The sequence below is a fragment of the Stegostoma tigrinum genome, chromosome 2, assembly GCF_030684315.1.
Source record: "Stegostoma tigrinum isolate sSteTig4 chromosome 2, sSteTig4.hap1, whole genome shotgun sequence".
Lineage (NCBI taxonomy): Eukaryota > Metazoa > Chordata > Chondrichthyes > Orectolobiformes > Stegostomatidae > Stegostoma > Stegostoma tigrinum.
In genome coordinates this window covers 27,319,295-27,346,729 of record NC_081355.1, presented here as the reverse complement: position 1 = coordinate 27,346,729, position 27,435 = coordinate 27,319,295, and the positions used below count along the sequence as shown (strand labels likewise).

General features: G+C 41.3%; 1 protein-coding gene across 1 annotated transcript in view; it reads left to right on the top strand.

Annotated features, from left to right (window-relative positions):
* Positions 1-8,246: 8,246 nt before the first annotated feature.
* Positions 8,247-27,435, top strand: part of LOC125448769 (oxysterol-binding protein-related protein 10) — a 189,164-nt gene continuing 169,975 nt past the window's right edge. The window contains exon 1 of the mRNA XM_048524291.2: positions 8,247-9,291. Coding sequence (XP_048380248.1) covers positions 8,990-9,291 — 302 coding nt within the window. The 5' untranslated portion in view covers positions 8,247-8,989. The remainder of the gene's footprint in view (positions 9,292-27,435) is intronic.

Genomic DNA, 27,435 nt, shown 5'->3' with positions numbered 1-27,435 from the left:
TACACTGAATCAATTCAGTTGAGACATCTCTAATAGCAAGCAATATAAATGGGATACCTTTATCCAAATCATTTGGGTAATCCTGGCAATAAGCCCTCAGCATGGTCTTTAGGGTACTTGATTTACAGTGTTGGATGCCTAAACTATCCATGACATGCTTAAATAGTTTGGCAGTAAAATTGGACCCTTGGTCTTACTGAATCTCCCTGGGTAATCCATAACAGGTAAATAAAGCAAGAAACTCCTCCACAACCGTTTTTGCCTTAACATTTCATCATAAAATTGCCTCTGGAAATCTGGTAGACGCATCCAACATGGTTAATAATATTGGTCTCCACTTTTCGTTTTAGGGAGGAGACCTACACAACCAATGATAACCCGCATGGAAGGCTCTTCAAATATGGGAGTTGGCATCAAAGACAACTTTGATTCATGAGGGGCATGATTATTGGAAGGTCAATGCCATAACTGAATCAGATTCATACCCAATTCCAAGGCTGCGAGACTGTGTGGAAAAACTTGGACAAGCCACTTACATAGTAAAGTTGAACTTACTTCATTGTTACTGGCAAGTACATTTTGTCAGAGAAAGTGAAAGGAGTTTCTATGTTTGTAACCCCAAAGACATCAATTTTATTACTGCCTGTGGTTTTCCCACCATTTGACAGCATGACAGGTACAGCAAAATTCAACCACATCCTCACATAATCCAGGTCAATGGAAATGCTTTTGTATTTTAGCCCAAGTCTTCCTCAGTTCTGCAGGTAATTCATGTGCTACCCACAATACCTCCTGTCTATATTCTACCAGCAACACAATCTGGTGAACTTCCACCCATTTCTCCTCTGCGCTAACCTGCACCCATCTCCATGTTTGCCTTAGAATTCTATCCCTAAAGATAATAACATTCAGGAATACATTCTGATTCCTTTTCCAAGTAGGCTTTATGATATAAATCTTTTATTGTCTCATCTTTTTGTTGTAACTCCATTAACCTTGCAGAACTAAACATCTGTGCCTGATCTTCTACCTGTTCAGGTTTTTCCTTTACCATTTCATCAAACAGGGTGTCACCTATGTGGACCTCAATTCCTTGGTCTCTTTCTTTGGTTTTTTACTTCTAGCTGTAACTTATGACTGTGGGATCTTGTTACCACACAGTTCAGAAAAATTCCAGGGTTTTTAACTCTTCAGTTCTCTGGTTTTCCTTCGGCTTCTCCGGTACAAGGAGCATCACTCCCATCTTTGATCCTGCCAGGTCGTTTCCAAGAACAAACCATATTCCTGGAATAGATACTCTTTCAGTCATTCTCTCTGTCACTTCCCCTGTCTTGATTGGACTTTCCAACCTGATCTTACAGAGGAAACACTATATCTCTCTCCACTTATTCCATCGACTATCATTCTCTTGGATAACATTTCAGAAGAAGTGTAAATACTTTCAACACTTACTATTACAGACTGGTTAGCTCTTGTATCTCTCAATATTTTAACTTTTTTACCTTCTCCCCCTGTTCTTCCTGAGTAAACCTTACCTATGCAGGTGAAGTCTTCGTAGAGATCAGGCACCATCTTACTATCCATCCTGTGACTACACTTTGCACTGTCCTGCAGCTCCTCAACTTCCTCTGTGATGTCCTTCACCAGCTCAACTAATCCCACTGGTTTAGCCTCTTTTACCACACCCCTTTTTCCCCAGTACCTTTCTTAAACCACTAGCACTGTGACTTCATGTGTACCACGCTCTTAGTGAAAACACCCGAGGCCTTTCACCTCCTTTTCACCCTCTTGAGTTTATTTTTTCACTTGTGGTAAACTGTTTCCTGTGTGATCTACTTTTGTTTTTCATTGAAGGATCTCCCTTTTTCCCAATTTCTGTTCCTCATGCAATGAAATTGCTGTCAGAAGCTAAACTTTAATTAATGCATTAATGTGTATTCATCTGCCATCTCTGCAGCTCTTCTCGCTGTTTGAACTTCTTGTTCCTCAGCATGAATTCTTATCATTTCTGGAAGTGAGTTTTCAAACTTCCACAGCAGAATAATCTCTGTAAGATCCTCATATGTCTTTTCAATCTTTAGTGCTCTCACCCATCTATCAAAGTTGCTATGTTTAGTTCTTTCCAATTGAACATAAGTCTGACCATGTTCCTTCCTTTATATTTCTGAAAAACCGTTGTCCATATGCTTCTGGTACAAATTTGTAGGCACTCAAAATAGCCTGTTTAGCATTGTTGTAATCTCTTAACATCTCATCTGACAGCACCACAAACACTTTACTAGCCCTGTGTGCCAACTTGCTCTGAATTAACTGTACCCACGCAATCTCTGGCCAATTCATCTTCCTAGCCAGTTTCTCAAAGGAAATGAAAAAGGCTTCTATGTGTTTGTCATCATATTTTGGCAATGTTTTGACATATTTGTATATATCCCTATCAGGTCTTTGGCTACAATGGATCTGCTCATCATCACTCTCCTACTCACTAAACCTATCTTCTGCCTTCATCTCCATTCTTTTACATCAGTTATCCCACTTTATTTTCAACTTTCAAAGTTCAAACTCTCTATCTTTTATCCTCTCCTTTTTCCCCCTTTCTTCTCTCTCTCTCTTTTCATTCGGCCTGCAATTCTTTCCTTCCTTTTTCCTCTGCTCGTAACTGTAATTCAAACCGTTTCAGTTCTCTTTACCACCTCTCCTGCCCTGGCTCTTTCCTTTTATTTATCTTCTAACTCCAATCGTCTAATTTCAATTTAAGTCTTTCTAACTCCGCTGTATTTGCCTGTTTCTCTGACATCACTAAATGCTTGCCCAAATCCATTGCAATTTCAGTTTTCCTCTTATCCCGAGTTAAACCAAATTCTCGGGCGTTTGCCACGTCTAAAAGTAGATCCTTCCTTTATTTTTCTAAACTTTCTTGGCAAATTTGGGAAGCACCTTCAAACCCCAGAACTTCTTTAGCAACGTTAAGAGCCATATCTCTCACCTTTACGTTAACCAGACACAAGTAACCGAATTCAAACAGATTTTTCTCACCTAGGTTTTAATTAACGATCTAGGACACTAATCACCAAGTCTGCTTAAATCTGCCCAAATCCATTTAGATCCGTTCAGATCCCATGCATGAACAGGCCAGATTCTGGACCTGAGCCCACAAACTGTTATGGAGGGGAGGTTGAACCCCTCTGTTAGTTAAAATTGAAACACAAGCCCCAAGTATGTTACCTTGAGAGCAGAGGTTCCTTCTAAGAATTAAACCCAAAACATCCAGAGAAGCTCACCTAACCTCGCGTAATCTGTTAAACTGAAAAAAAATGAAAAAAAAACCCCTGACATTCATTTTATAAGTAACAAATAACAATTTATTTATTTAACTATCACAGAGAACACATTAACATATTAACAGAACTACTAACAAACCAAACAATTCACCATTGACTCCCAACCTCCTATGCTCCAATGAACCTCCTCTGGATCCCCTCCAAGGCTAAAGCATCCTTTCTTAGATACATAAGAGGCTACTGAATGAAGATTCTGAATCAAACATTATCACAGATAAATCACTATCTGATTTTATTTCAAAATTATGAAAAGTTGGGGAGAAATTAGTTCTGCAAAACTAAAAGTGAATGGAGCTGGGATCATCATCTCTTTAGGAAATTGTTAGGGGGAAATGATGGCTCAGCGGTACTGTCACTGGACTAATACTGGGAGAATGGAAGAGAATGGAAAAGCACAACATCTTTAAAGCTGAGAAACAAGATAATGTCAATATGTGGAAAGATTGTGTGAGAATACACACAGATCACATGGAAAAGTTAATCTGCAGACACTGTGAACAAATGGAAGGAGAATAAGAAGAGGAACATTTAAAAAATAGGAACAGAGGTAGAGTTTGCAGCCCTTTGACCTGCTGTACCATTCCTTACATTTGATCATCCAAATCATTTGCTAGTTCCCATTATTCGTTCATATCCCTCGATTGCTTTAGGTCCCAGTGCTGCATTCAACTCCTTAAAATGTTTGGCCTTGACTGTTTTCTGTGCTAGTGAATTTCACAGGCTTACCACTTTTTGCTGAAAAGATTTCTCGTCACTTCAGTCCTAAAATGGCCTACCCCATGCCCTTAGGCTCTGATTCCTGGTTCTGGATTCACCAGTTATTGGGAGCATCTTTCTGGCATCGTCCAAATCATACTGAGCATTTTGCGTCCTCATCACAGTTTATCCTCCGACATGGCTTCGTGTCACAGTATCTTGGCCTTTGTTACCCAGGCAGATGGAGTATAAAAGTAAGCACGTTTTATACAATTACATGGGGTTTTGAAAAGACCACACCTGAAGGTCTGTTCACAGTTTTGATCTCCACAGAATTTACTTATTTTAGAGGGATCTTGTGGTGCAGTGGCACTGTCTCTACCTCTGGGCAAAACATTCCTGGTTCAAGTCCCATCTACTTCAGAGGTCTGTCATAACATGTCCAAACAAGTTGATTAAACATATCTATGTAATATGAGACTTAATAAAGGTTCACTTGATTGAACCTTCAGTTAGAGAGAAATAGAAGAGCACCATGTAGAAGCAGGTGTAGACCATTTTGATCTTCGAGCTTCTCTATCATTTGACGAGATCATGGCTAATAGTCTAACTCAGTACCCTGTTGCTGCTTTCTCTTCACACTCTTCAATCTTTTTAGCCCCAAGAATTATATCTCCTTCTTGAAAATATACTATGTTTTGACTTCAAACACTTTCTGTGGAAGAGAATTCCACAAGTTCACCCACTCTCTGGGCGAATAAATTTCTAATCTCACTTCTAAATAGCTATCACATACCTTAAACTGTGATTAAATAGTAGGGACTGCCGATGCTGGAGAATCTGAGATAACACGGTGTGAAGCTGAAAATGGGAAGGGTCCCGACCTGAAACGTCAAACTTTCTTGATCCTCTGATGCTGCTTGGCCTGCTGTGTTTATCCAGCTTCACGCCATGTTATCCCTTAAACTGTGATACCTGGTTCTGGACTCCTTGATCATCAAGAACATTCTTCCTCTGTTTACCCTGTCTAGCCCTGTCAGAATTTGATACCTTTAAACTTGCTATGAATTCCTTCAAAACTTGATGGGACAAATGCTGAAAGTCTGCCTCCATGAATAGAGTATCTAGAGTTAAGGATCACAGTTTCAGGATAAAGTTGAGCCATTTAAGACCAGGCTGAGGAGATATTTCTGAATAAAAGAGGGGTTGAATCTTTGGAATGCTCTAATCTGAAAGACGATGGATGCTTACATTATGACTGTGTTCAAGACAGATTCAATACAATGTGGAGTCAGGCAGCATCAGAGAAGCAGGCGATAATGTTTCAGGTCAAGTCCCATCTTCAGGCTTGGAAAGGGGCAGGGAGCTTGGAAATAAATAGAGGGAGGAGGGGAAGATAGGTGGGATGGCGACAAGTAGATGCAGGTAAGGGGTGGTGGGGAAGATGGACTGGTTGCATCAGGTCAAGGAGGTGGGGATAGAAAGCGAGTTGGACCTGCGAATGAAGCCGACAGCAGGGAGATATTGAAACAGGCGAAGTGACACAACCCACGCCCTCCACCTCCTCCAGGACTTCCAATTCCCTGGCCCCCAACACCTCATCTTCACCATGGACGTCCAGTCCCTATATACCTGCATTCCGCATGCAGATGGCCTCAAGGCCCTCCGCTTCTTCCTGTCCCGCAGGCCCGACCAGTCCCCCTCCACCAACACCCTCATCCGCCTAGCCGAACTCGTCCTGACCCTCAACAACTTCTCTTTTGACTCCTCCCACTTCCTACAGACTAAGGGGGTGGCCATGGGCACCCGCATGGGCCCCAGCTATGCCTGCCTCTTTGTAGGTTACGTGGAACAGTCCCTCTTCCGCACCTACACAGGCCCCAAACCCCACCTCTTCCTCCGGTACATTGATGACTGTCTCGGCGCCACCTCTTGCTCCCCAGAGGAGCTCGAACAGTTCATCCACTTTACCAACACCTTCCACCCCAACCTTCAGTTCACCTGGGCCATCTCCAGCACATCCCTCACCTTCCTGGACCTCTCAGTCTCCATCTCAGGCAACCAGCTTGTAACTGATGTCCATTTCAAGCCCACCGACTCCCACAGCTACCTAGAATACACCTCCTCCCACCCAGCCTCCTGCAAAAATTCCATTCCCTATTCCCAATTCCTCCGCCTCCGCCGCATCTGCTCCCACAATAAGACATTCCACTCCCGCACATCCCAGATGTCCAAGTTCTTCAAGGACCGCAACTTTCCCCCCACAGTGATCGAGAACGCCTTTGACTGCGTCTCCCGCATTTCCCGCAACACATCCCTCACACCCCGTCCCTGCCACAACCGCCCAAAGAGGATCCCCCTCGTTCTCACACACCACCCCACCAACCTCCGGATACAACGCATCATCCTCCGACACTTCCGCCATCCACAATCCGACCCCACCACCCAAGACATTTTTCCATCCCCACCCCTGTCTGCTTTCCGGAGAGACCACTCTCTCCGTGACTCCCTTGTTCGCTCCACACTGCCCTCCAACCCCACCACACCCGGCACCTTCCCCTGCAACCACAGGAAATGCTACACTTGCCCCCACACCTCCTCCCTCACCCCTATCCCAGGCCCCAAGATGACTTTCCACATTAAGCAGAGGTTCACCTGCACATCTGCCAATGTGGTATACTGCATCCACTGTACCCGGTGTGGCTTCCTCTACATTGGGGAAACCAAGCGGAGGCTTGGAGACTGCTTTGCAGAACACCTCCGCTCAGTTTGCAACAAACAACTGCACCTCCCAGTCGCAAACCATTTCCACTCCCCCTCCCATTCTTTAGATGACATGTCCATCATGGGCCTCCTGCAGTGCCACAATGATGCCACCCGTAGGTTGCAGGAACAGCAACTCATATTCCGTCTGGGAACCCTGCAGCCTAATGGTATCAATGTGGACTTCACCAGTTTCAAAATCTCCCCTTCCCCAACTGCATCCCTCAACCAGCCCAGTTCGTCCCCTCCCCCCACTGCACCACACAACCAGCCCAGCTCTTCCCCCCCACCCACTGCATCCCAAAACCAGTCCAACCTGTCTCTGCCTCCCTAACCTGTTCTTCCTCTCACCCACCCCTTCCTCCCACCCCAAGCCGCACCTACTAACCTCATCCCACCTCCTTGACCTGTCCGTCTTCCCTGGACTGACCTATCCGCTCCCTACCTCCCCACCTATACTCTCCTCTCCACCTATCTTCTTTTCTCTCCATCTTCGGTCCGCCTCCCCCTCTCTCCCTATTTATTCCAGAACCCTCACCCCCTCCCCCTCTCTGATGAAGGGTCTAGGCCTGAAACATCAGCTTTTGTGCTCCTGATGCTGCTTGGCCTGCTGTGTTCATCCAGCCTCACATTTTATTATCTTGGATTCTCCAGCATCTGCAGTTCCCTTATCTCTGAAGTTATTTCCCAGCTCCCTTCCCTCTCCTCAGTCTTGAAGAGTCCCAATCTGACACTTTAACTTTTCTGTTCCCCCTATGTTCAAGACAGAGATCTTGAAGACTCTAGAGTACTACGTAAATCAAGAAAATGATTAACATTTGATGGGGACATTCCGCCAATACTTATTGAATATGGAAGCAAATATGATGGCCAAGTGGTTCGCTCTTGCTTTATGTTCTCAAAATGTTCTTAATGTTCAGAAATAATACTCGAGATTACATTCAAGCACGTCTTTATTCATTTGCAGGATGTGGGCATCATGCTAAGCTGACCATCTCCAATCTCTTGAGAAGCTGGTTAGTGGGCCACTTTCTCGAATCACAATTTACAAGGATTACCACAAATCCTCGCGTTTTGCTCCACTTATCGGAATACCGACTAGAAATTGTAAATTGAGAATATTTGGTTGGTTGGATACGACAAACGAAACCGCAATTTTATGGGAGCGAACTACTTCCTTCTGTACATGTTTCAGAAAAGTTTTACATCCGACAAGCAGGAAAATTGACTATTCGCGTCGAGATCTTTCTTCGCGGTGGAGGGAGGGGTGGGAGAGAAAAGATTTTTTTTAAGTGTCGTTATTTATGGGGACATCAACAGCGCCGAAGTGGTAAAGTTAGTTCACCATTTGGTCTTTTGTAAAGAGGTATAGTCAGTTTTACAGGGGACTGCGCCGCTCGTGCGTGGACGTCCAGGCGCACGTTCCCGCTTTACGTAACCGTGCGCGAGCTCCAGCCGAGGGAAGGAAAGTACAAGCTCACCGAGACGAGAGACGGAGTCAGTGTCTCCAGGAATTCCGGACTCCAGTACGGAAAGGGAAGGGCTGCTGTGGACTGTTATGGGGATAGGATCACGAGGAAGCCAAGGCCATACAGCGCCCTCCGGCCATTGTGACAGGGTAGTAGAGAGCTGTACCCTTGTCAGGACCCACAGTATGCGTGCGTGACACGGAGACCCTCCTGACTTGACCTGACTGGAAAGGGAGAGAGTGCCAGGCGAGACGTCTCCTGGACGCGTATGCGCCACCGAGACGGGGCACCACGTCACTGCCAGCGAGAAGTCAGCAGATTTGATGAAGGAGGGACTCGTAGCGACTACCTGACAGAAAGTGGGAGGGGAGGAGGGGCAGCTGTGGGGAGGGGAACTAGTCCGCTGGTTTAACTCACTGACAGCGGCGGGGACAGCAGCAGTGGAGTATTTCTCTCGGTCGCCCTACGCCTTCGGACGGTGTGGCTCGATCACCGGACGTTTGTTAATCGGAGCGTTCCATCGAACGTGCGCGACCCATCCCGCCCCCCTCTCCACTGCCCGGCGCCGCGAACTGGCTGCACGTCCTGGCCGCCGCGGTGCGAACTCTGTTCGCCTGTCACACTTTTTATTTTCGCGCTGTTGTTGTTTATAAACCCATCCCGTCCCCTTCCTTTTACTCTTTCCTCCGAAAAGAAAACGACAGCCAGCTTTTGTCGCGGTCGATGTTTAACACTGAGAAAGTGGCTCCTGGCGGCGCTGCTGCTGCAGCTGCTGGTGGTGGCGGTGGTGGGAGAAGGTTCTCTGGTTCTACGGGGGAAAGGGGGTCGTTGGCGCTGAAAGCAAACACCCAGGATAGGGCAAAGACCAACTGCAGCAGCCCGACCTCAGCAGCTGCAGCCGCGGATTCGTTGCGGGTAGTCCGCGAGGACCAGCAGAACCACCACCACCGTCATCCGGAAGCTGGCAAGGTTGTGGAGGGTTTACTCAGCAAGTACACCAATCTGATCCAGGGCTGGCAGCACAGGTACGAAATTAGGGAGAATGTGTATACGACTTCGTTTGGGAAATACGTTGGTAGCAATCTGCGCTTGTCGTTAATTGTATGAAATACACTCTCAACTTGAGTAATTCACCCATTATGTCTCGACATAGTGGCGAATGCGGTATAAAGGGAGATTGCAAGAACTGCCGATGCTGGATTGACAGTGTTCCGAAATTTTAACGTTCCTGCATGTTGTAATATGAGCTAAAATAGATTGATCTTCACAGAGCTAGTTGGACAAATGATTGAACTCGTGCCTCAAATAGGTATGTTTTTAAATAATACATCAAGCCCAAATGACCTTTTGGTTGAGGTAATCATTTAGTACGCTCTCTAATGGGTGCAGTGTGCTGATTAAAACCACTTTCCTGGTTACTACAAATATAATGAGATCCAAAATTGACAGCTCAAATCTCCTCATCGGCTTGTACTCATGAGGCATTATTTGAGTAGAAAAAATGGAAAAACTATAGTGAATTGCATGGAGATGATGTACTGTGAATTTCTGAGTTTGAATGTAGTAATCTGAAGTCTGTATGAATTTAATATATCAAATAGTTTAATGAGTAACCTTTCCACCTTCATTTCGTTATGCCTTCTGTGATCACTACGCATTGACGTGGGGTTTATTCTCTGCTTCGTACAGTGTTCCAGCAATGCTCAATATATAATGGAACTGAAATTTAATTTTAAATTCACTGTTTTACGAAGGCAGGTAATGACTTTAAGGCTGTGTTTCCAGGCTTTTGAGTACTGATCGTAAACAATCTGAACTTTGCTTATGCTTGTCAAACAACTTTACACCAGCCAACAGCCATGGAACATAGAACAGTACAGCACAGTACAGGCCCTTCGGCCCACTAAGTTGTGCAGAACTTTTACCCTAATTCTAAATTCTATCATTCATATGCCTAGCTAATAGCTGCTTAAATGGCCCTAATGAGGCTGACTGCACTACCCTCTCCAGCAATGCATTCCACGTCCCGACCACTGTCTGAGCAAAGAATCTACCTCTGACGTCTCCCCTATATCTACCTCCACTCATTTTAAAACTATGCCCCCTTGTAATAGCTACCTCTACCCTGGGGAAAAAGTCTCTGGCTGACGACGCAATCTGTACAGTAATGCCCAGGAGGAACTTGTTACCTTTACCTAGGCTAGCCAAATGAGATTCCAGGTACACACAGTTTTAACTGCATTCTGAAGTGTCCCAGCAAGTCTGCCACTGTTTCAAGAAGTTGCATCACCAGCATTTGTCAAGGCCAGTTAGGAATAATCAATAAATGCTGTCTTTGCCAACGACATCCCAATTCCTTTCATGAATAAATGTTTAAAAACCTTTAGGTGGAAGAGAGAGACAGCAGATCATATGGCACATCATCTACTCAGCAACACCAAATAAGCCAAGAAAAATAACACTTCTTTCTCAAATGTAGAAAATGCCATTTCTAAGGGGAACAAGGAATTTATTGTGGCAGCTGTCTGTCCAAATGCACACTTAAAGTGGTCAGTGTCGATTCAACCTCCTGGCTGGGCAGAAACTTTCTTGTCCCTACCATGAAGGTTACCCTGTGCACCAACCTCACTTATTTTTAGATGAGTTAAAACCACAAGCATCACAACAACTTATGATACCATGCCAGCAACTCTCAACAGCCATCAGGAGCACCAGCTGACAGGAGGAAAATGAGGGAAGAACAGCAAGAGTTCATGGAAGCGAGAACACAAAAAAAGGAGATACCTCAAATACTATAACACTGCTGTCATAATTTGCCAATCCATTCTTACTGTGAATGAGCTTTTTTTACCAAGCTCAGACAGTAAGAAAAAAAAAACTTGCACTGAATGTAGATAGAAATTTCTATCCCTGTCACTCTAGCTGCTTGCTTGGGCCCCTGAAGTTTGAAACATTGCTGGCTCCTTGGATGTTGAGTACACTTTATTGTCTCTCGTTCATGGCCAATCTTCACAACAACGCAATCAGCAAGGACAGCAGGACCACAAGAACCCCCACGGGTTTAAGCAGAAAGCACTGGGCAGCAACCAAGAACAGGAACACCAGCTGATTTCCTCATCGCAAAACCAAAAGGCACAAACTGTAGCAACCACTCACCTGACCAGAGCATACTCTGGTCACCCAGCCACCTGACAGCAACAAACACAAAATGAAGCTGAAACCCTGAATTAGGAGGAAGCCACTGAAAAAGCCTTCTGTCAGATCACATCACTCTGTGCATTAGGAGGGAGACCATTAGTGGCTCCCTGATGACAAATGCAGCAGATTAATGTTGTTCAGGGAAGGAGACTGTTATCCTTACCTGGTCTGGCCTACAAGTGACTCCAGACCCACAGTAATGTGGCTGACTCTTAACTGCCCTCTGAGTAATTAGGGATAACTTCATTCACACTCTGGCAGTTTCAGTATATAAAACTATATTCTTATAAGCAATACTCAAATGTATTTGGGTTCCACTGTTTAATCTGTGGAACATTTTAAGTTTGTAGTGTAATTCCTTATTAGGAAATAAGGAAGTACAGTCAGAAAATCTATTTTTGTTCCATTTTTAAAAAATTGTTTATTTCAGATTATTTTGTTTTTCTCTTCAATCGTGCAAAAGAATTAGCTCTGCTTGATGTCTGTAATCAATAATCTGTTAGAAAATCCAGCATTGTTTGGAGCCTTTTCTCGTGTCAAATGGTCATTTGCTAGGTAACTAGAATGCTCTAGCTTTTTGGAAACTAATGTTACTATCCAGTCTGGGAATGGTTTCATCTTATGCCATTGGCTAGATTTTTTAAAGAAAAAATCATACCTTCACTGTTTAGATCATTTTCGTATTCCTACCAAATTAATCTTTGAACTCTGCTCGTGTAAGGGAGATCTACAAAAATCTCTAGAGTGAATTGTTCAGATTGATGTTATGCATTAATGAGATTTGAAAGTGAATGTTGATGTAGTATTTGGCTGAAGGTGGATCACTTCCATGTTTGATGTTTGTGTACTCTAACATGCCACAAAGGCAGTCTTCTAATTGATTGAGAAAGGGAATTTCTGTCTTGCTTTTTCATCCAGAGACCAATGATAAAAGCTCAACTATTGTATCACCTGAATTTTACCAACTGAACACATTGCTGTTACTTGGAAGTTTTCTGGTTTGAGGGATAGCCATGATCTTTCAGTATTTTTTGCAAAATGAATTCTGTGTAAATTGACACATTCCCATTAATTCTATGTTCAGTATTAGATGGCCAAAAGAAAATTCTTCAGTTTGAACATAGAACATAGAACATTACAACACAGTACAGGCCCTTCGGCCCTCCATGTTGTGCCGACCTGTCATACCGATCTCAAGCCCATCTAACCTACACTATTCCATGTATGTCCATATGCTTATCCAATGTCGACTTAAATGTACCTAAAGTTGGCGAACCTACTACCGTTGCAGGCAAAGCGTTCCATTCCCTTACTACTCTCTGAGTAAAGAAACTACCTCTGACATCTGTCCTATATCTTTCACCCCTCAATTTAAAGCTATGCCTCCTCGTGCTCGCCGTCACCATCCTAGGAAAAAGGCTCTCCCTATCCACCCTATCTAACCCTCTGATTATTTTATATGTTTCAACTAAGTCACCTCTCAACCTTCTTCTCTCTAATGAAAACAGCCTCAAGTCCCTCAGCCTTTCCTCGTAAGACCTTCCCTCCATACCAGGCAACATCCTAGTAAATCTCCTCTGCACCCTTTCCAAAGCTTCCACATCCTTCTTATAATGCAGTGGCCAGAACTGTACACAATACTGCAAGTGCAGCCGCACCAGAGTTTTGTACAGCTTCACCATAACCTCTTGGTTCCGGAACTCGATCCCTCTATTAATAAAAGCTAAAAGTTTGGAAATGAATAAATACAAGATCAAAAACATGCACATCTACATATTAGTCTAATCAAAACTGGGGATTGTATACAATTAACTAATTTTACACCCAACATCAAAATGGATACCAGTTTTTACCCCAGTATGTTCAGAGAATTTTTGGCTTAATGTAGCCTATGCCAAGTGTCAGGTTACTGCATTAGGTCTCCCCACAACCTGTGTTTGACATTTCTGTTAGAGGCACGTCTTCATTTGGCTTCTCCTCCTAACTGATTTCATGATGTGGACGTGCTGGAGTTGGACGGGGGGTGGAGATTCAGAAGTCATATGGCTCCAGGTTATAGCTTTGGGTACGCGGCTGCTTTGTCAGGTGTAGCAATCTTTCTGAAAGATTTGATTTCACATAAATCTGTTGGACTGTCACCTGGTGTCATGTGACTTTTAGCTTATTTGAAGCACAGGGCGTTAGCAAGTATTAATCAATGCACCACAGTTCCATTGTACTGCAGTGTGTTTAATAAAAAGAACTGTTCAACTTCATTGAAAAGTTCTTAGTTTAATTATTTCACTAAAATGGTGGTATTATACAAATCCATGATAATTGAACTGATTGAAGACACTTAAGGCGATGAATTGTGTGTTAACTACATTCACCTATGGTTTAAGAAATCCTAATGTTTGCAGAATTTTTATTGTTACAATGTGACTAATCTCCATAGTACAGGATATGCATAGTATTCACTCATGATATTACACCAGGTTAGGTCATTGGATTAGAAATGAAATGTAGAGATATCTGATCATTTATGCAGTTTCCAATTTCAAACAGGTATCAACAGAGCTATATCAACTATAAAGAGGCACCTCCAAGGGTATTTGACTCTCCAGATCAAACAATGTTGATGTTCTAATTTGATTTGCATCACTGATTTGCCTTAGAACGTGCTTCAGACATTTTTCCTTCAAATTAACCAACTTGTTACAAGTCTAAAACAAACATAGCAATGATTCTGTAACATGGCTGAATTCAACAAAACCTTATTGAAGAAGAGGATGAAGTAATAGGGTTAAATGCTCAGACAAAAATGGTAACTTAAAACAAAACTTCACGTTGCGGTTTCCCCTCTTAGATTAGTAGCAAGATTAGCAAGCTTAGATTAGAACAGAATAGCAATGAAATGTTTCAACTAAATTTTCATAAATAATAATTTGGAATGGAATTAAATGTAACTCGGTGGGGGGAGGAAATGTTGCAGGTGGTCAGGGAATCATTACAATTTATTTTCAGGACATTAATTGCTGCGGCAAAAATAGATGGTAAACACGGTAATCCATTATATAAGGTTGGAATGTCCAAATTGTGATTTCTTGATTTGTTCTTAGATTTGTTCTTTCTTGAAACTGTGTTGAGACTTGGTCACTTAATCAATGTAAGTGATCAATTTTTAATTCCCATCTTAAAGCATTCAAAAAATTGAATTATCAATTTAATTTAAAATTCTGTAAAATTATTTAATAATCCAGAAATCTCAGGTGTAGATACTTGATACTCATTAGCCCAAACCTGAATGTTGTCCATATCTTTTTGCATAAGTGCTGTTGGATTGATTATTACTCAGTCTAGACTTTGATTACCATCAACCTAGCCCAAGAGTGGCAGTGGCAGCAGAAGTACTCCTGTGGCAAATTCAAAATTGACTCGAGGACCTCGCAGAAAGATCTACTTGATTAGTGCCTCCTAACTATCTTGATGGTGATCGATAGGCAGGAACCATGGGATGGTCAAAATGCATGTCTGCCCTCAAAAACCAGTTTAACACTAACGGAGAATGCTCTTGATTTCTTTATCTACCTGGGAATATCAAGACTGATTTGACAAAGTCGAGGAGCTAATAAATCGCAAGCCCAAAGTCTGATTCAAGTGGAATCACCTCTGAAATTTAAGGAAAAGAAAGCATGTCTTCAGACAAATATTTCTTTTATGCAATGTGTGGTTGTAACCAGTGGAGGGTTTCCCTGATGCCTGTTAGCTTCCGTTTTACTGGGTCTCCTTGATGCTCATGGTAGTGTCTCTCTATTCATCCCTGGAATTTCTGTCTTGTTCATTTTAGGATGAAGGTTATAATGAGCTTTGGTGAAACATGTGATCCGGGCTGAACCTGAGAATAAGCATTGATCATGTTATTGATAATGAAATGCCTGTTGGTAGCAGAGTCAGTGACTCTTTACATTGCTGCGCATGTTAGGCAGGAGAGGTTGAACCCCTCTGATAATTAAAATTGAACCACAAGCTCCTGTCTGTTGTGACAGGAGTAGAGGTACCCCTCTAATGATTAAACCTAAAACCCCCCAGAGAAGTTTTCCTCACCTTACCAAATCTGCTTAAAAAGGAGTGGTTAGATGAAAGAAAATGCCTGATATTCACTTTTTATAAGCAAAAGTATCAAGTTATTTATTTATTTAACCTTAAAAGTGAACAAATTAATGGAACTACTAACAAATTGAACAATTCTCCCTTTGACTACTAACTATTCTATAACTGAACAAAATTCTACAGGTATGCTGTTCCAATAAATACAATTCCACTTATATAAACCCAGTAATAAAAAAACTAAATTAAAATTTAGACTCTCAACATCTATACAGGATTTGTTTTCCAGAATGTTCTACTTTCTCCACTGTCTCTCCAGTCATAAATGCCTTTCTTCTGCTGATCCTTCTGTCAGAAATGTTTTCTCTGTGAATTCTTCTGTTTAAGAACCTTAGCTAAGAATGCCATGGTACCTTTATGAATAGGTAGTGCTTTCTCAGCAAGCTTAGAGATTTCTTGAGCAACAAATATTTACTCTTCAGATGGCAGTTTGCATGCTCAACGATTTTCAAAAACCCTGTTCTTATATACCCCTGATGACCTGTCAATTTTCTTATAACAGGATTGATATGAGTTGTCAAAACCAGCAAATTTAAATTCAGTTGGTTTTCATTCTCTAAGTGCTTTGTTTAAATGAATTAGCTGGTCTTCAAGCTAGTTACTAAAACGTCAAAACAAGTTTAAGGCTTCTAATCACGCAGCTAACTGTTACATGTTTCAATTTCAGAACTGTCTGTACCTCTTCAGCTGCCTAGAGATACCATTTTTTTTGTTTCAGTCTCAAACTTGAAACAGTATATCACCTCTTAAAGGGACTACACACTTTCTCTTTCTCTTGCCCCCTCCCCACCCCGCCACCATCGTTTTTACAAACAAATTCTAACTTCCTGACTTCTGATTCACAAGCACTCTACATAACTTCACAACAGTGCAGAAGACTGAGTGGCTGATTACAAAATCTCATTTGCTCTACTATTTTGTGGACAGGATGTAACTGGATAATCCTCTATACTCTGATAGATGCCAGTAATGTAGCTGTATTGAAACAGCCTTGTTAAGAGTTTGGTAAGTCCTGGAGAACAAGTCTTCAGCGCCATAGCTTTTGCTGTGTCTAATGCATTCAGCTGATTTTTTTTATAACACATGGAGTGGATTGAATTTCCTCAAGATGGCTTCTTGAGGCTGAGATGGATTATCTACTTAGCACTTTGTACCAGATGGTTGCAAATACTTTACCCTGATTTGTGTTGGGCTCTACTTTTTATGGAGGATGAGGATATTTGTGGAGCTTCCTCTTTCTCAAGTTATTTGTTTAATTGAGTCGTCACAATTGATGACTGGGTGCAGCTTCCTTGCACCCTTAAGGTGGCCATATATGATATGGGGAAACTTGCAAAAATGGAAACTTAGAAAATACTCGTGAATCCAGCGGTTTTGATCTATTGTGCACAACTTTATTGTGAAGCTCTACGGTATTCCATCTTGGTAGTTGTCCTGAAGATAGTTGTAGGATAGTGATGGAGAAATGGATCAAAGTATTGTGGAACAGCATGCATAATGGATGGAGGTACAAGTGGATTTGTCCCAAAATCTCCAAATAGCTCAGGAAAATCTCTAGTCATGGGAGTGACTCAGAAGATAAAAGGCTGCTCCATGTATTTGGTATATATATAGCTATCCTTTGACAAAGTAAATGTATGATGGTTAAATGGGAGCTACTGGATGTATTGTACTTACATTTTCAGAAGGCCTTGGTGAGGTGCCACATCAGAGGTTATTGTTGAAAATAAAATCCATCAGTATGGGATCATATAATCCTTGGCAACAGGTCATTTGGTCCAACAAGCCCACACCAACCCTCCAAACAGCATCTCACCCAGACCACCACCCACCTTATGCCCATAACCCTGTATTTGCCATGCACTAACACACCTAATCTACAAATCCCACAGCAGTATGGGTAAATTTTAGCATGGCCAATCCACTCAACTTGCATATCTTTGCACTGTGGGAGTAAATTGCAGTACCCAGTGGAAACCCACAAGACACAGGGAGAATGTGCGGAATTTGTACAGACAGTCACCCAAGGCTTGAATTGAACCTGGGTCCCTGGTGTTGTGAAATAGCAGTGCTAATCACTGTGCCACTGTGCTGCCCTCTATATTGGCATAATTAGAAGATTAGTGAGCTAATAGGAAATGGCAGGCATAAACAGGTCATTTTTTGATTGCGAAGATAAAATGGGTGGTATGCTGTGGGGATTGGCTTCAACATCTTAAAATTGTTTTGATGAAGAGACAAAAGGCATAGTTGTTAATGCTTAGTGATTGGTAGGAAAGTAGGTTGCAATGAGGCTGCAAAGAACAGGTAAAGATCTGACATGCATTAGTAGAGTGGATCAGATGAACCCTGTTCATCCATTTTATGCAAAAATGAACTTAAGACTTCATCGTCTGTCGCAGATGGCTTGCAGACAGAAGCAATGAGAATCAGTTGATCAGTTCCATTAGCGAGTTTGTGACCAGGGCCTGAATGTGACTTCTTGGAGCTGTCCGAGTGGATAACGCAGCTGGTGAGAGTTTCAACGCTGACCAAGGCAGCCGAAAAAGAGATTTTGAAGATTAACGGTCAATATCATAACTTTTAAAAGATGAAAAGAAAAATTACTCCATTGTTGCTGAACAATAATACCTGCAAACCGTAAGTGCAGTGTAGTTATCAGCATTGGTGTGGCAGCTAGGGCCAGAAACCAACTGTATAAGCTGAGCAGCAAGTGTATGCTGTTGCACCTGCCACACAGTGGTTCTGTGTTCCAGGATCTTCGCTTAGCAAGCGGTATAAAAAAATGTTTGCCTTCATAGCTAAGTCAGTCTAGTTTTGGAAGTGTGACCCAAATTTACAATGCAATATTAAAATAAAACAAAGAACTCTGGTTTTATTTCAGATTCAGCATCCAAATTGCTTGTGAAACTCAGGTCTGGCAGCATCTGTGGAGAAAAGGGAGAGTTAACCTTTTCTGGTGAAGGGTCATTGGTCACGAAACATTATCATTGCTTTCTCTTGACAGATGTTGCCAGACCTCATGAGTTCCTTTTAGGAATTTCAGTTTTTGTTACTATATAATGCTGGTTGTGTGCACCATACTGGCAGCAACAGCAGGGTGTGCGCAAGTGCAGGCACATACAGAAGCTGATTGGCCAGCCAAAGCATGGTGAAAATTCGGCATGGAAAATGTTCAGTTGTAACACAAGGCTTTCCACATCACCTTCATCCACTTAATTATTTGTGCATCTGGCACTTTTCTAAGTTTTTACTACTGTCATTTCAAATGCCTGAAGAAAAGTGACAAGCATAGGCTTGTAGCCAGTGTTGAAACAGAAGTGCAAACATCTTGCTAGTCAGAACCTTGTAGAACATGTATCTGACTAATTTGGAAGCCAATGATTGCAATCTGTGACAGCCAAATTAACTGCAATTGGCCATCCGTTAGTTTTATAAGTGCATGTATATTGAAATGGAGCTATATCAATCCTGTGTGGAAACCTCAAGTATTCTACTGACTAGGCAGCAGTGCACCATCAGTAGCAGGGTTAGTATGTATGGAATTCAACATTAGTATGTTGGTGATGTTATGAATGGTCACAATCACAGCAGAAGTGAAGAATAACCATGAGTTATTCCAAGAGCTACAACACCAGATGAAGATGCAGTTTTGTCATTTGACTTGCCTAGAAAGTGAGGTGTGCACTTACTGAAAAAACTTGAAATTTATTTGGATGGCATGGACAGCAATGGTATTATTCACTTGCGCACACACTTTGAAAATTACAGGAATAAAATACCAAAGTTATAGGAGCTAAGTTCTTTGCTCAGTTGGATATGTGTCATACATACTGGTTGATTTGTCAGGGGAATGTTGAGAATTTGTGACCTTCCTTCCATCATTTGGAAGATGTTGCTTGCATTCTTTGATTTATCCATCCATCAGGATCCCTTTTAAGCAGCACATGGATGGACTTACAGGGGAAAAAAAGACGGAAGATATTCTCAGATGTGTATACGCTGGTGATATTTGGATGGGCAAAGCAAGAGTGCATTGTTAAAATCTACACTTGCTAATGGTAGTTTGTTGTGAACAGCTTGCTGTAACAGCAAGAAATGCCACATTATAGTTGGAGGCAAACAAATGTTAGAATTTAGGAAATCATTTGATCCACTCAAACTCTTAAGATGAATGGCACATGCCACCTCCCTAGGATAAAGAGGACTAGCAAACCTGCCTCTCATTTCTTGACTTCTCGCACCATATATACAATATCTTTTGCTATGAGCATATAAGGAAGGGCATTCCATTTTTGATAGGAGGGCTGTCAAAATGTATTTGAGTCACTTGAGATGTTGTCAGAGACATGTTCTACAGTGCAGGTAATCAGTAAGGCAAATAGAATATTGACCCTGATTTCAAGGAGTTTGGGAGTAGGGAAGTCTTATTGGTTAGGTTCACTAGGATGATCCTCTGTATGGAGGGATTATCTTGGCAAAGGTTGCAAAAGTTGGGACTCTCCTCGTTGGAATTTAAAAGAATGTGAGGGATGATTTCATTGAAACATGTAAGATTCTTAAGGGCTTGACAAGGTAAATGCTGGGGGAGGATGGTTCCCCATGTGGAACCAGAGGGAATCCCTTCATAATGAAGGGGTTCCAATTTAAACTCTTGAGGACACATTTCTTCTGAGGGTTGTGTCTTTGGAACTCATTGCCATTGGAAAGCTGTGGAGGCAGAATTCTTTTTTTTGTACATTTAAGGCTGAGATAAATTCTGGAATGGTAGGAGATTCAAAGGTTACTGGGTAAAGGCAGTAGATGCGAGGAATGATCAGCCACAATTCTGTTGAATGGCAGAGCATGCTTGAGGGGCTGCTCAGCTTATTCATGTTACTATTTCTTGTGGCCTTGTGGTTTGATACTAAAACTTTAGGAAAGAGACTGTCATGGAGCCTAACCCTTCCAAAAGTGTGAGGAGGAGGCATTATTCAAAATGACAGAATAATAATGACAAAATAACTTGGTTGTCCAAGTTTGCAAGCATATTCAATTACTTAGACGTAGTGTATGACATTTGTTTTAGTAATCAGTTTCATAAGATTCCACATTTAATGTGATTAATTGTAGAAACTCACCACAAACCATTGGAAACAATTTGGCACAAGCTGAGCGTACCACCATGACCAAACCAGTTTCTGGTAAGAATACAAGAATGACATTGATGTCTGTTTAAAAATACATTTCAAAACAGGAACTTCAGGGGCATTCAGCATGTTACCAAATCTGTAGAAACCGGTTTTTGCTAGACTTGCAAGAAAGTGGCATAGATATCGAAAAAGATGTATTTTACGTCGAATTTTGGTCCAGACAACTGTAGCCAACTTCAAAATCAAGTAGCAAATGATCCATGACTGCATTATTGAGAGTTTTTCTTCGAAGGCTAGCCAGATACAATAGAACAGATGTCACACAGAAACACACTGATAACCTAAGCTATATAGAGATGAACTAGGTGTCTCAAAATGGGTGATTTTCCAAAGAAAAGTTACTGCTTCGACTTCAAAGCTTTTCACCAGGGCATGATTGCATTTACACCATGGGCATCCAGGTCGGGAGCATACAAGACACTTAACAAGCATAACGCTATTGCTGATCCCTGGCTAATATGGAATACTCTAAGGATGTGCAGGGCATTCCAGAGTCACTAACCAGGTTAACACACACAACTAGTTCTATGATGATGAGGAAGTTCCATCATCATCTTGATCTAAAATTAGAACTGATTTACTCATCGTCCGTGCTGATGACTTTTTCCTAATTGGGTAATTTTCCATGCTTCCAATCATGAGATTATTGAAGGCTGTCTTGAGTACAGCTGTAGCTGATGCCAGTACAATATTCAATATATTTTGTACTCCTAAAGGAATCGTAATTGACTACACTATACAGGCGATCCTTTGCAGGGAGGTTGGTGTGTTGGAATATAAACCATGTGACAGCCGAGCCGACGTAACTCTATCTTGTGGTCCTGCCAAATAAATGATTTGCATCATTGAGGCTAAACTAGGTCTGTGTGTTGCTGTGCTACTGAATGCCTATAGTAGTAGATCAACCACCAACAGAAAGTGTTCAGAAGGCAGGTTTAAAACAACCTAATGAAACCAGCACCTGTCCAAATTCTTGAAATACAGAATAAATGTCCAAAAATAGCAGGAGAATTAAGTGACATGCATGTGCAAAACTGCCTAGTCTGTGCACAAGACACAAGGTTCTGGTTATGCATTGAACCAAGGGAACTTGGTCACCAGTAGAAGTATCAAAAGTGTGCAGTGTGCTTAGGTCCCATGAGGTCTCTATATTGAAGAAGTAATGATGGAGAAAGTAAAGTGCTGTGGGGGTAAATCACCCCAAGTTCCCTTTAATTTGGCTACTTAAGAAATCATGTAGTGAAACAATAATTTAAAATTTATTGTGTGTAGCAACCAAAATAAAACCTAGCCAAGTAAGCAAGTTAAGCTTCATGAACCAACTCGGCTATTACCTGATTGTTGGTTGGAATTGTGGCCAAGTTCCACAAATAGTGTCTGTCACTGGAAATGTCCGGGATTTGATCTGTGAGCAGTGTTGTGCTTCAAAGTTCTACTAAAAGTGGAGTCCTGGTGTTTGATTCTCATACAGATTTTCATCCTTCGAGTCCATGTATGTTTTTTTAAAATCCTTTCATCCAAATTACTATCAGAAGTAGCTTCTTCGTTTCTTGTTACATTTTGGCATTGACAGGCTGTTTGAAGACACAGCTTTCCTGCAGTTAACTCTTTTTAAATTCTACTGCAGGGCAAGCAGTTATCCTTGTCCTTTCTGACAACAAACTGGATGCTTTTTCAAACGGGTGTCGAAGCAGTTTGTTCATGTACTCTCGACCCCCTTTTCCCAAACATGTATACATTATCCTTGCCCCTAATAGTTTATTTCAGATAGTTATTGCTGCTGCTTTGTGTCATTAAAGTTCTGATAATTATAATATTACAAAAGCCTATGCATAGAATGGTACAACTGTAGACTAGCCAGCACTATTTATGCAACAATGAACTCTGAGTCAAATTGTAGAAGACCAAGACTGCCATGAAAGCAATCAACTCTTCAGTGACATACAGGACACCAATATGACTTTGTTCTTGAATTGTAGATAAATCTGATCCCAGGAGTTTCATGCATTTAATGAGATTTGGAAAAACTGTTCAATCATTTATGTATTATGCGAACACTTAAACTTTTTTTGTGCAAATACTTTTTGCAACTACCCTAAGCCACATGTATTGTCACACCTATGGGGCGTGGGGAACCAGAGAGAGATGCTATACTTTTGAAGGAATATGTTAATAAGTAAACAATTGTGATACTATCCACTGTTTAATCTTATAACAATGTCTTCAACTAAACTAGAACTACTCTAGTTTGCCAATCTGTGTATGAGATTGCTAAACCATGTTAAAGAAACATAGAAACACACCCTTTACTAAATTTTTCTAATGTGTGTGATGTATTAACATCAGAGCTCAGGAAGGGATATTAATTGAATATATGACTACGCTGAGATATCAGTCTGAATCTTGAGTTTCTGGCTGAAGGACTATCTCAGTTGCCTTGGGAACTACATAACCTGCTGCTATGAGAATACTGCTGAGAGAAGAGAAACCTATTCTCGGGGAAAGCTACTGACTTTTGCATTTGCTGTGGCTAATCATCAGTTGAAGAGTTTGACATCAGAATTGTTATGGTTTTGCATTCTGCTGGGAGGCAGGCCAAGCCTTCCCCAAGCGCAAGTTAGTGAGAAATATTAAAAGGGTCAGTGTACTGGATGTATATATTATGATGAAATCTTCTCATTGCTATTTTCTTCTGCACTGAGCAAGCCAGTGTTTTCTGAGACCCAATGAGAGCACACTCCATCCAAAACTTTTAGATGGTAATATTCAAGAAGTGGATTTCATTGCAAAACTTTCAAGTCACTCATGACGGTTCAAGGACCATTAATTCAAATGATTGCAGACCGGGTCAGAAGGTCACTAAGTATGTGAACAACGGGCAATCTGCATTCAGCAATGAGCTGTTAAGCTGCACTGTTCAAAGGGTAACTGAGTTTTACTGAGATAAACAATGAATTACAGAACCAAAATAAACAAAAATATAAATTGCTGTAGAAACTCAGATCTGGTAGCATCTTTGCAGAGAAAAACAGTTAACATTTTGAATCCAGTGACCTTCTGAAGAACTTGTTTTTGTTTTTTGACCTTCAAGTTTGTGTAGTTGAGGACAGGGTGAGATTTTGAGCAGCTGGATTTCTCCCTTGTTAGAAGGAACACAGGAATAAGTTCTAGAAATTAGTATGCAGCTAAGATCAACTCAGGACTTGAGTTGATGAAATTAGGAAGTTTTCTGAACCTCAGTGTAGTTGAGAGTGCGTTTGAAAGCTCATAAGCAGTTTTGCTTGGCATAATTGAGCATTGGAGCACAGGAGGAAACACCAGGGCGAAGGACAGCTTGGTGAAGTTAGCAGTCAATGAAGAACTGGAGTTATGTTTTCTCTCTTTGGAGTCCAGAGCATGTGGATCCAGGGTAAGAGTGTGTTGATATGAACAGGAACAGTCATTGAGCGTATGGCGATGGAGGTGCTCTGAGGTTTCAAAGCTGAATCAGCAAAAGTGAAGAATTGTAATCCTGTTTGAAGTTTCACGATGAGATTTGATGACCTATTGTGTCATTAAAATCAGTAAGATTCTGTGGGACATTTGCTGTTTAATGTCTGCTGAAGGGTGTTTGATTACAGGGCATTATCACTGTTTACCACTTGTTAATTTGGGGTCTTAAACATAAGTTGTGCATGCACTGCAGATTGTACTACTCTCCTAATTAGTGTAACCGTAGAATTTTGTGGCTTTATTTTGCAAGCCCCCTGAATCTTGTCATTTTCACTGTTTTATAAATCTTCTTTTGTCCCTAAACAGATCATAAAATAATTTGGCTTTTGTGGGATTTGTCATCCACAGACAAATGAGTGCTGGAACTTGCTGAGATTAAGGTAGATAAAATATACCGTGTAATTTTATCTAAGTTGAAAACTAGAATGGCTTTATCAGTTGCTGAAACTTGTCTGGAAAGGGAAGATTTATTGCTTCATTGTTGCAAATATAAAATCATAGTATTTTACAATCCTGAAGGAGGCCATTTGACCTGTTGTCTCTGCACTGTTTCCTGCAAGAATTATCCAGTTTGTCCCGTTCTCCAGCCTTGTTTCCATACCTCTGTAAAACTAATAACTTCCAAATATGTATCCAGCTGTCTTTTGAAACCTTCTTTGGAATCCACCTCTACCCCTCTCAGGCAGCACATTCCAAATCCTAATAACTGAGTAAAGACGTTTCTCCTCATCTCTCCCTCCTAGCTCTTTTGCTGACCATCTTGAAATTGTGACCCCAAGTTACTGACATACCAATCAGTGGAAACAGAACATCTTTCTTTACCTTGTAAGAATTGTTCAACATTTTGAGCACCTCTATAAGGTCACCTCTTAATCTCCACTCCAAAGAGAATTAGTTCACTGTCTCTAATCTTTCACTGTATCTAATATTTCTCATTCAAGGTATAATTCTAATGAATCTCCTTTAAACTTGCTCCAGTGCTTTAACATTCTTTAAGGTACCCCTTCTCAGTTATGGTGACTGAACTGACTTCTCCCAGAATGAGCAATGAATTACCTTGACTTGATGGTTTCCACCTAAGGATGTTAAAGGAAGTAGGGGAGCACATTGTAGCTACCCTAACTGTAATCTTTGAGAGTCCCCTAGATTTGTTGCCCCCTCTAGAATAGAAAATTGCACCTATTGCTACTTTTTAAGATGTCCAAAAGAGGAAACCTAGGGAATTATGGACTAGTTAACCTAACATTGTTGGAGTCTGTAATTGAGGATGGGATAAATAAACACCTCACACGTTTTCAGTTAATTAGGGAGAGCTAGCATGAATTGATGACAGATAAGTTGTGCCTGACCAACGTTCTTGAATTTTTTGAAGAGATGGCTAAGGTAGTGGATAAACGAATGTCTGTGGATGTTGCCTTTTGAACTTGCAAAAGGCATTTGATAGGTTCCCCTGTAAGAGACTGCTAACAAAGTTAGAAAATGACAGAACTGAGGGCAAGTTACTGACAGGGCTAGAACTTGGTTGAATTGCTGGTGACAGAAAGTAGGGATAATGAATGCTTAAATTGGCAGAATGGGACCTAGTGGTGTCCAACAAGGATATATGTTAAGGCCTCAACTGTTCATGTTATTTATTTAAATAGTTGGATAATTACGTCGGAAGTAATTTTCCAAATTGCTGCTGACATCAAGTTGGGAAGCATTGGAGCGTAGATGATAGCATAACATACAGAGATATTGGTAGACTAGATAAATATGCAAAACTGTGGCAGATAGACTTCATCGTAAGCAACTGAGGTTATCCGTTTTGCATGGAAAAAGGATAGATCATAGTACTTTCTACATGGTATGAAGTTAAATGCATTTATGTGTCCAAAGAGAGTTGAGTTCAGGCACACAGATCTTTTAAAAAGCCATGTTGCAAAAAATAATCAAGGCTAATGGGATGTTGGTCTTGATTTCTAGAGGACTTGACTATAAGATGTTACTGCAGCTATTGAAAATCCTGTTTAGCCCTCACTTGGAGTCGTAGAAGACCTGGGCACTGTGCCTTAGGATTAATCTGGAAGAGACTACAATGTATGTTTACAACAATGATACATAGATTTCAGAGGTTTAATTAGGAGGAGAGAATATACAAATTCAGCCTGTTTTCTCGAGTTTAGAAGGCTAATGGGTGATCTGATCGAGTCGATGTGACCATCAGTGATCTGTGGATTTTAGACCCTGTGGAAGAAGCCATCTTAGATCATGATTGAAAACTAGTTGCTGGAGACAGTTTGCCCATATGAGCTTGTGGTTTTGAATTTGTTCAGCATCAAATAAAAATGACTAAAGTCAGGTACCCAGATCATGTATGTGGAGCTAAAGGTCTCCGCCCTGATCCCGATTTGAGAGATGCAGCAAACTACACATACCAAAGTATCACTAACTTGCTAAGATATTGCCCAATTTTCTATCAGAACATACATCTCCTAGGCAAGTTTACTGCAAAGGATATTTGTGCTACTTGGTGTACTGAACAAGGAACAGTTTTCAGTGCCAGTGCTGAAGTATGATGTCACTGATTATCTGATACTGTATGTGATGCAAGCTTATAAAAGACTTGGATCAACCCCTCGCGTAGCAATGATAACCAAGTTTAATTTGAATCCAGAATGTCATTCTGAAGGATGCTGCACACAGATTAGCGTAGAATTGGCCATTTCTTTGCATTTCAACTTGTGCCTGTATAATATATAAGCCACTTCAAAACCTCTTTCTCAAACTATTTATACCTGTTTCAAAGCACTTGCAAAGAATGTTAGTTCATTTTTAGAGCTAATTTTGGAAATTGCAATACAAACAACAAAAAACGCACTGCTGATATGTGGTCAAGAGTTGTACTCCCCTTTGAAGAAAGTTAATGTCTGCACAGTGTGAGCATTTTTCCAAATTGAACGAGAAGTCAGTGTGTAAATTCCCTTTCAATATGGTGGCAGAGTAGGATTCCTGCGCTCGGAGCTCATCCGCTCGGTGTGCTTTTCTTTCCATTTTTTTTCTATTTTGTTTTTCACTTTGTTCCCTCTCTCTCACCCTTCGCTTTACTCATTTACTGTGAAGAGTTTGGATGGCATCCGTGGTGGCAAAGCGGACTCACAG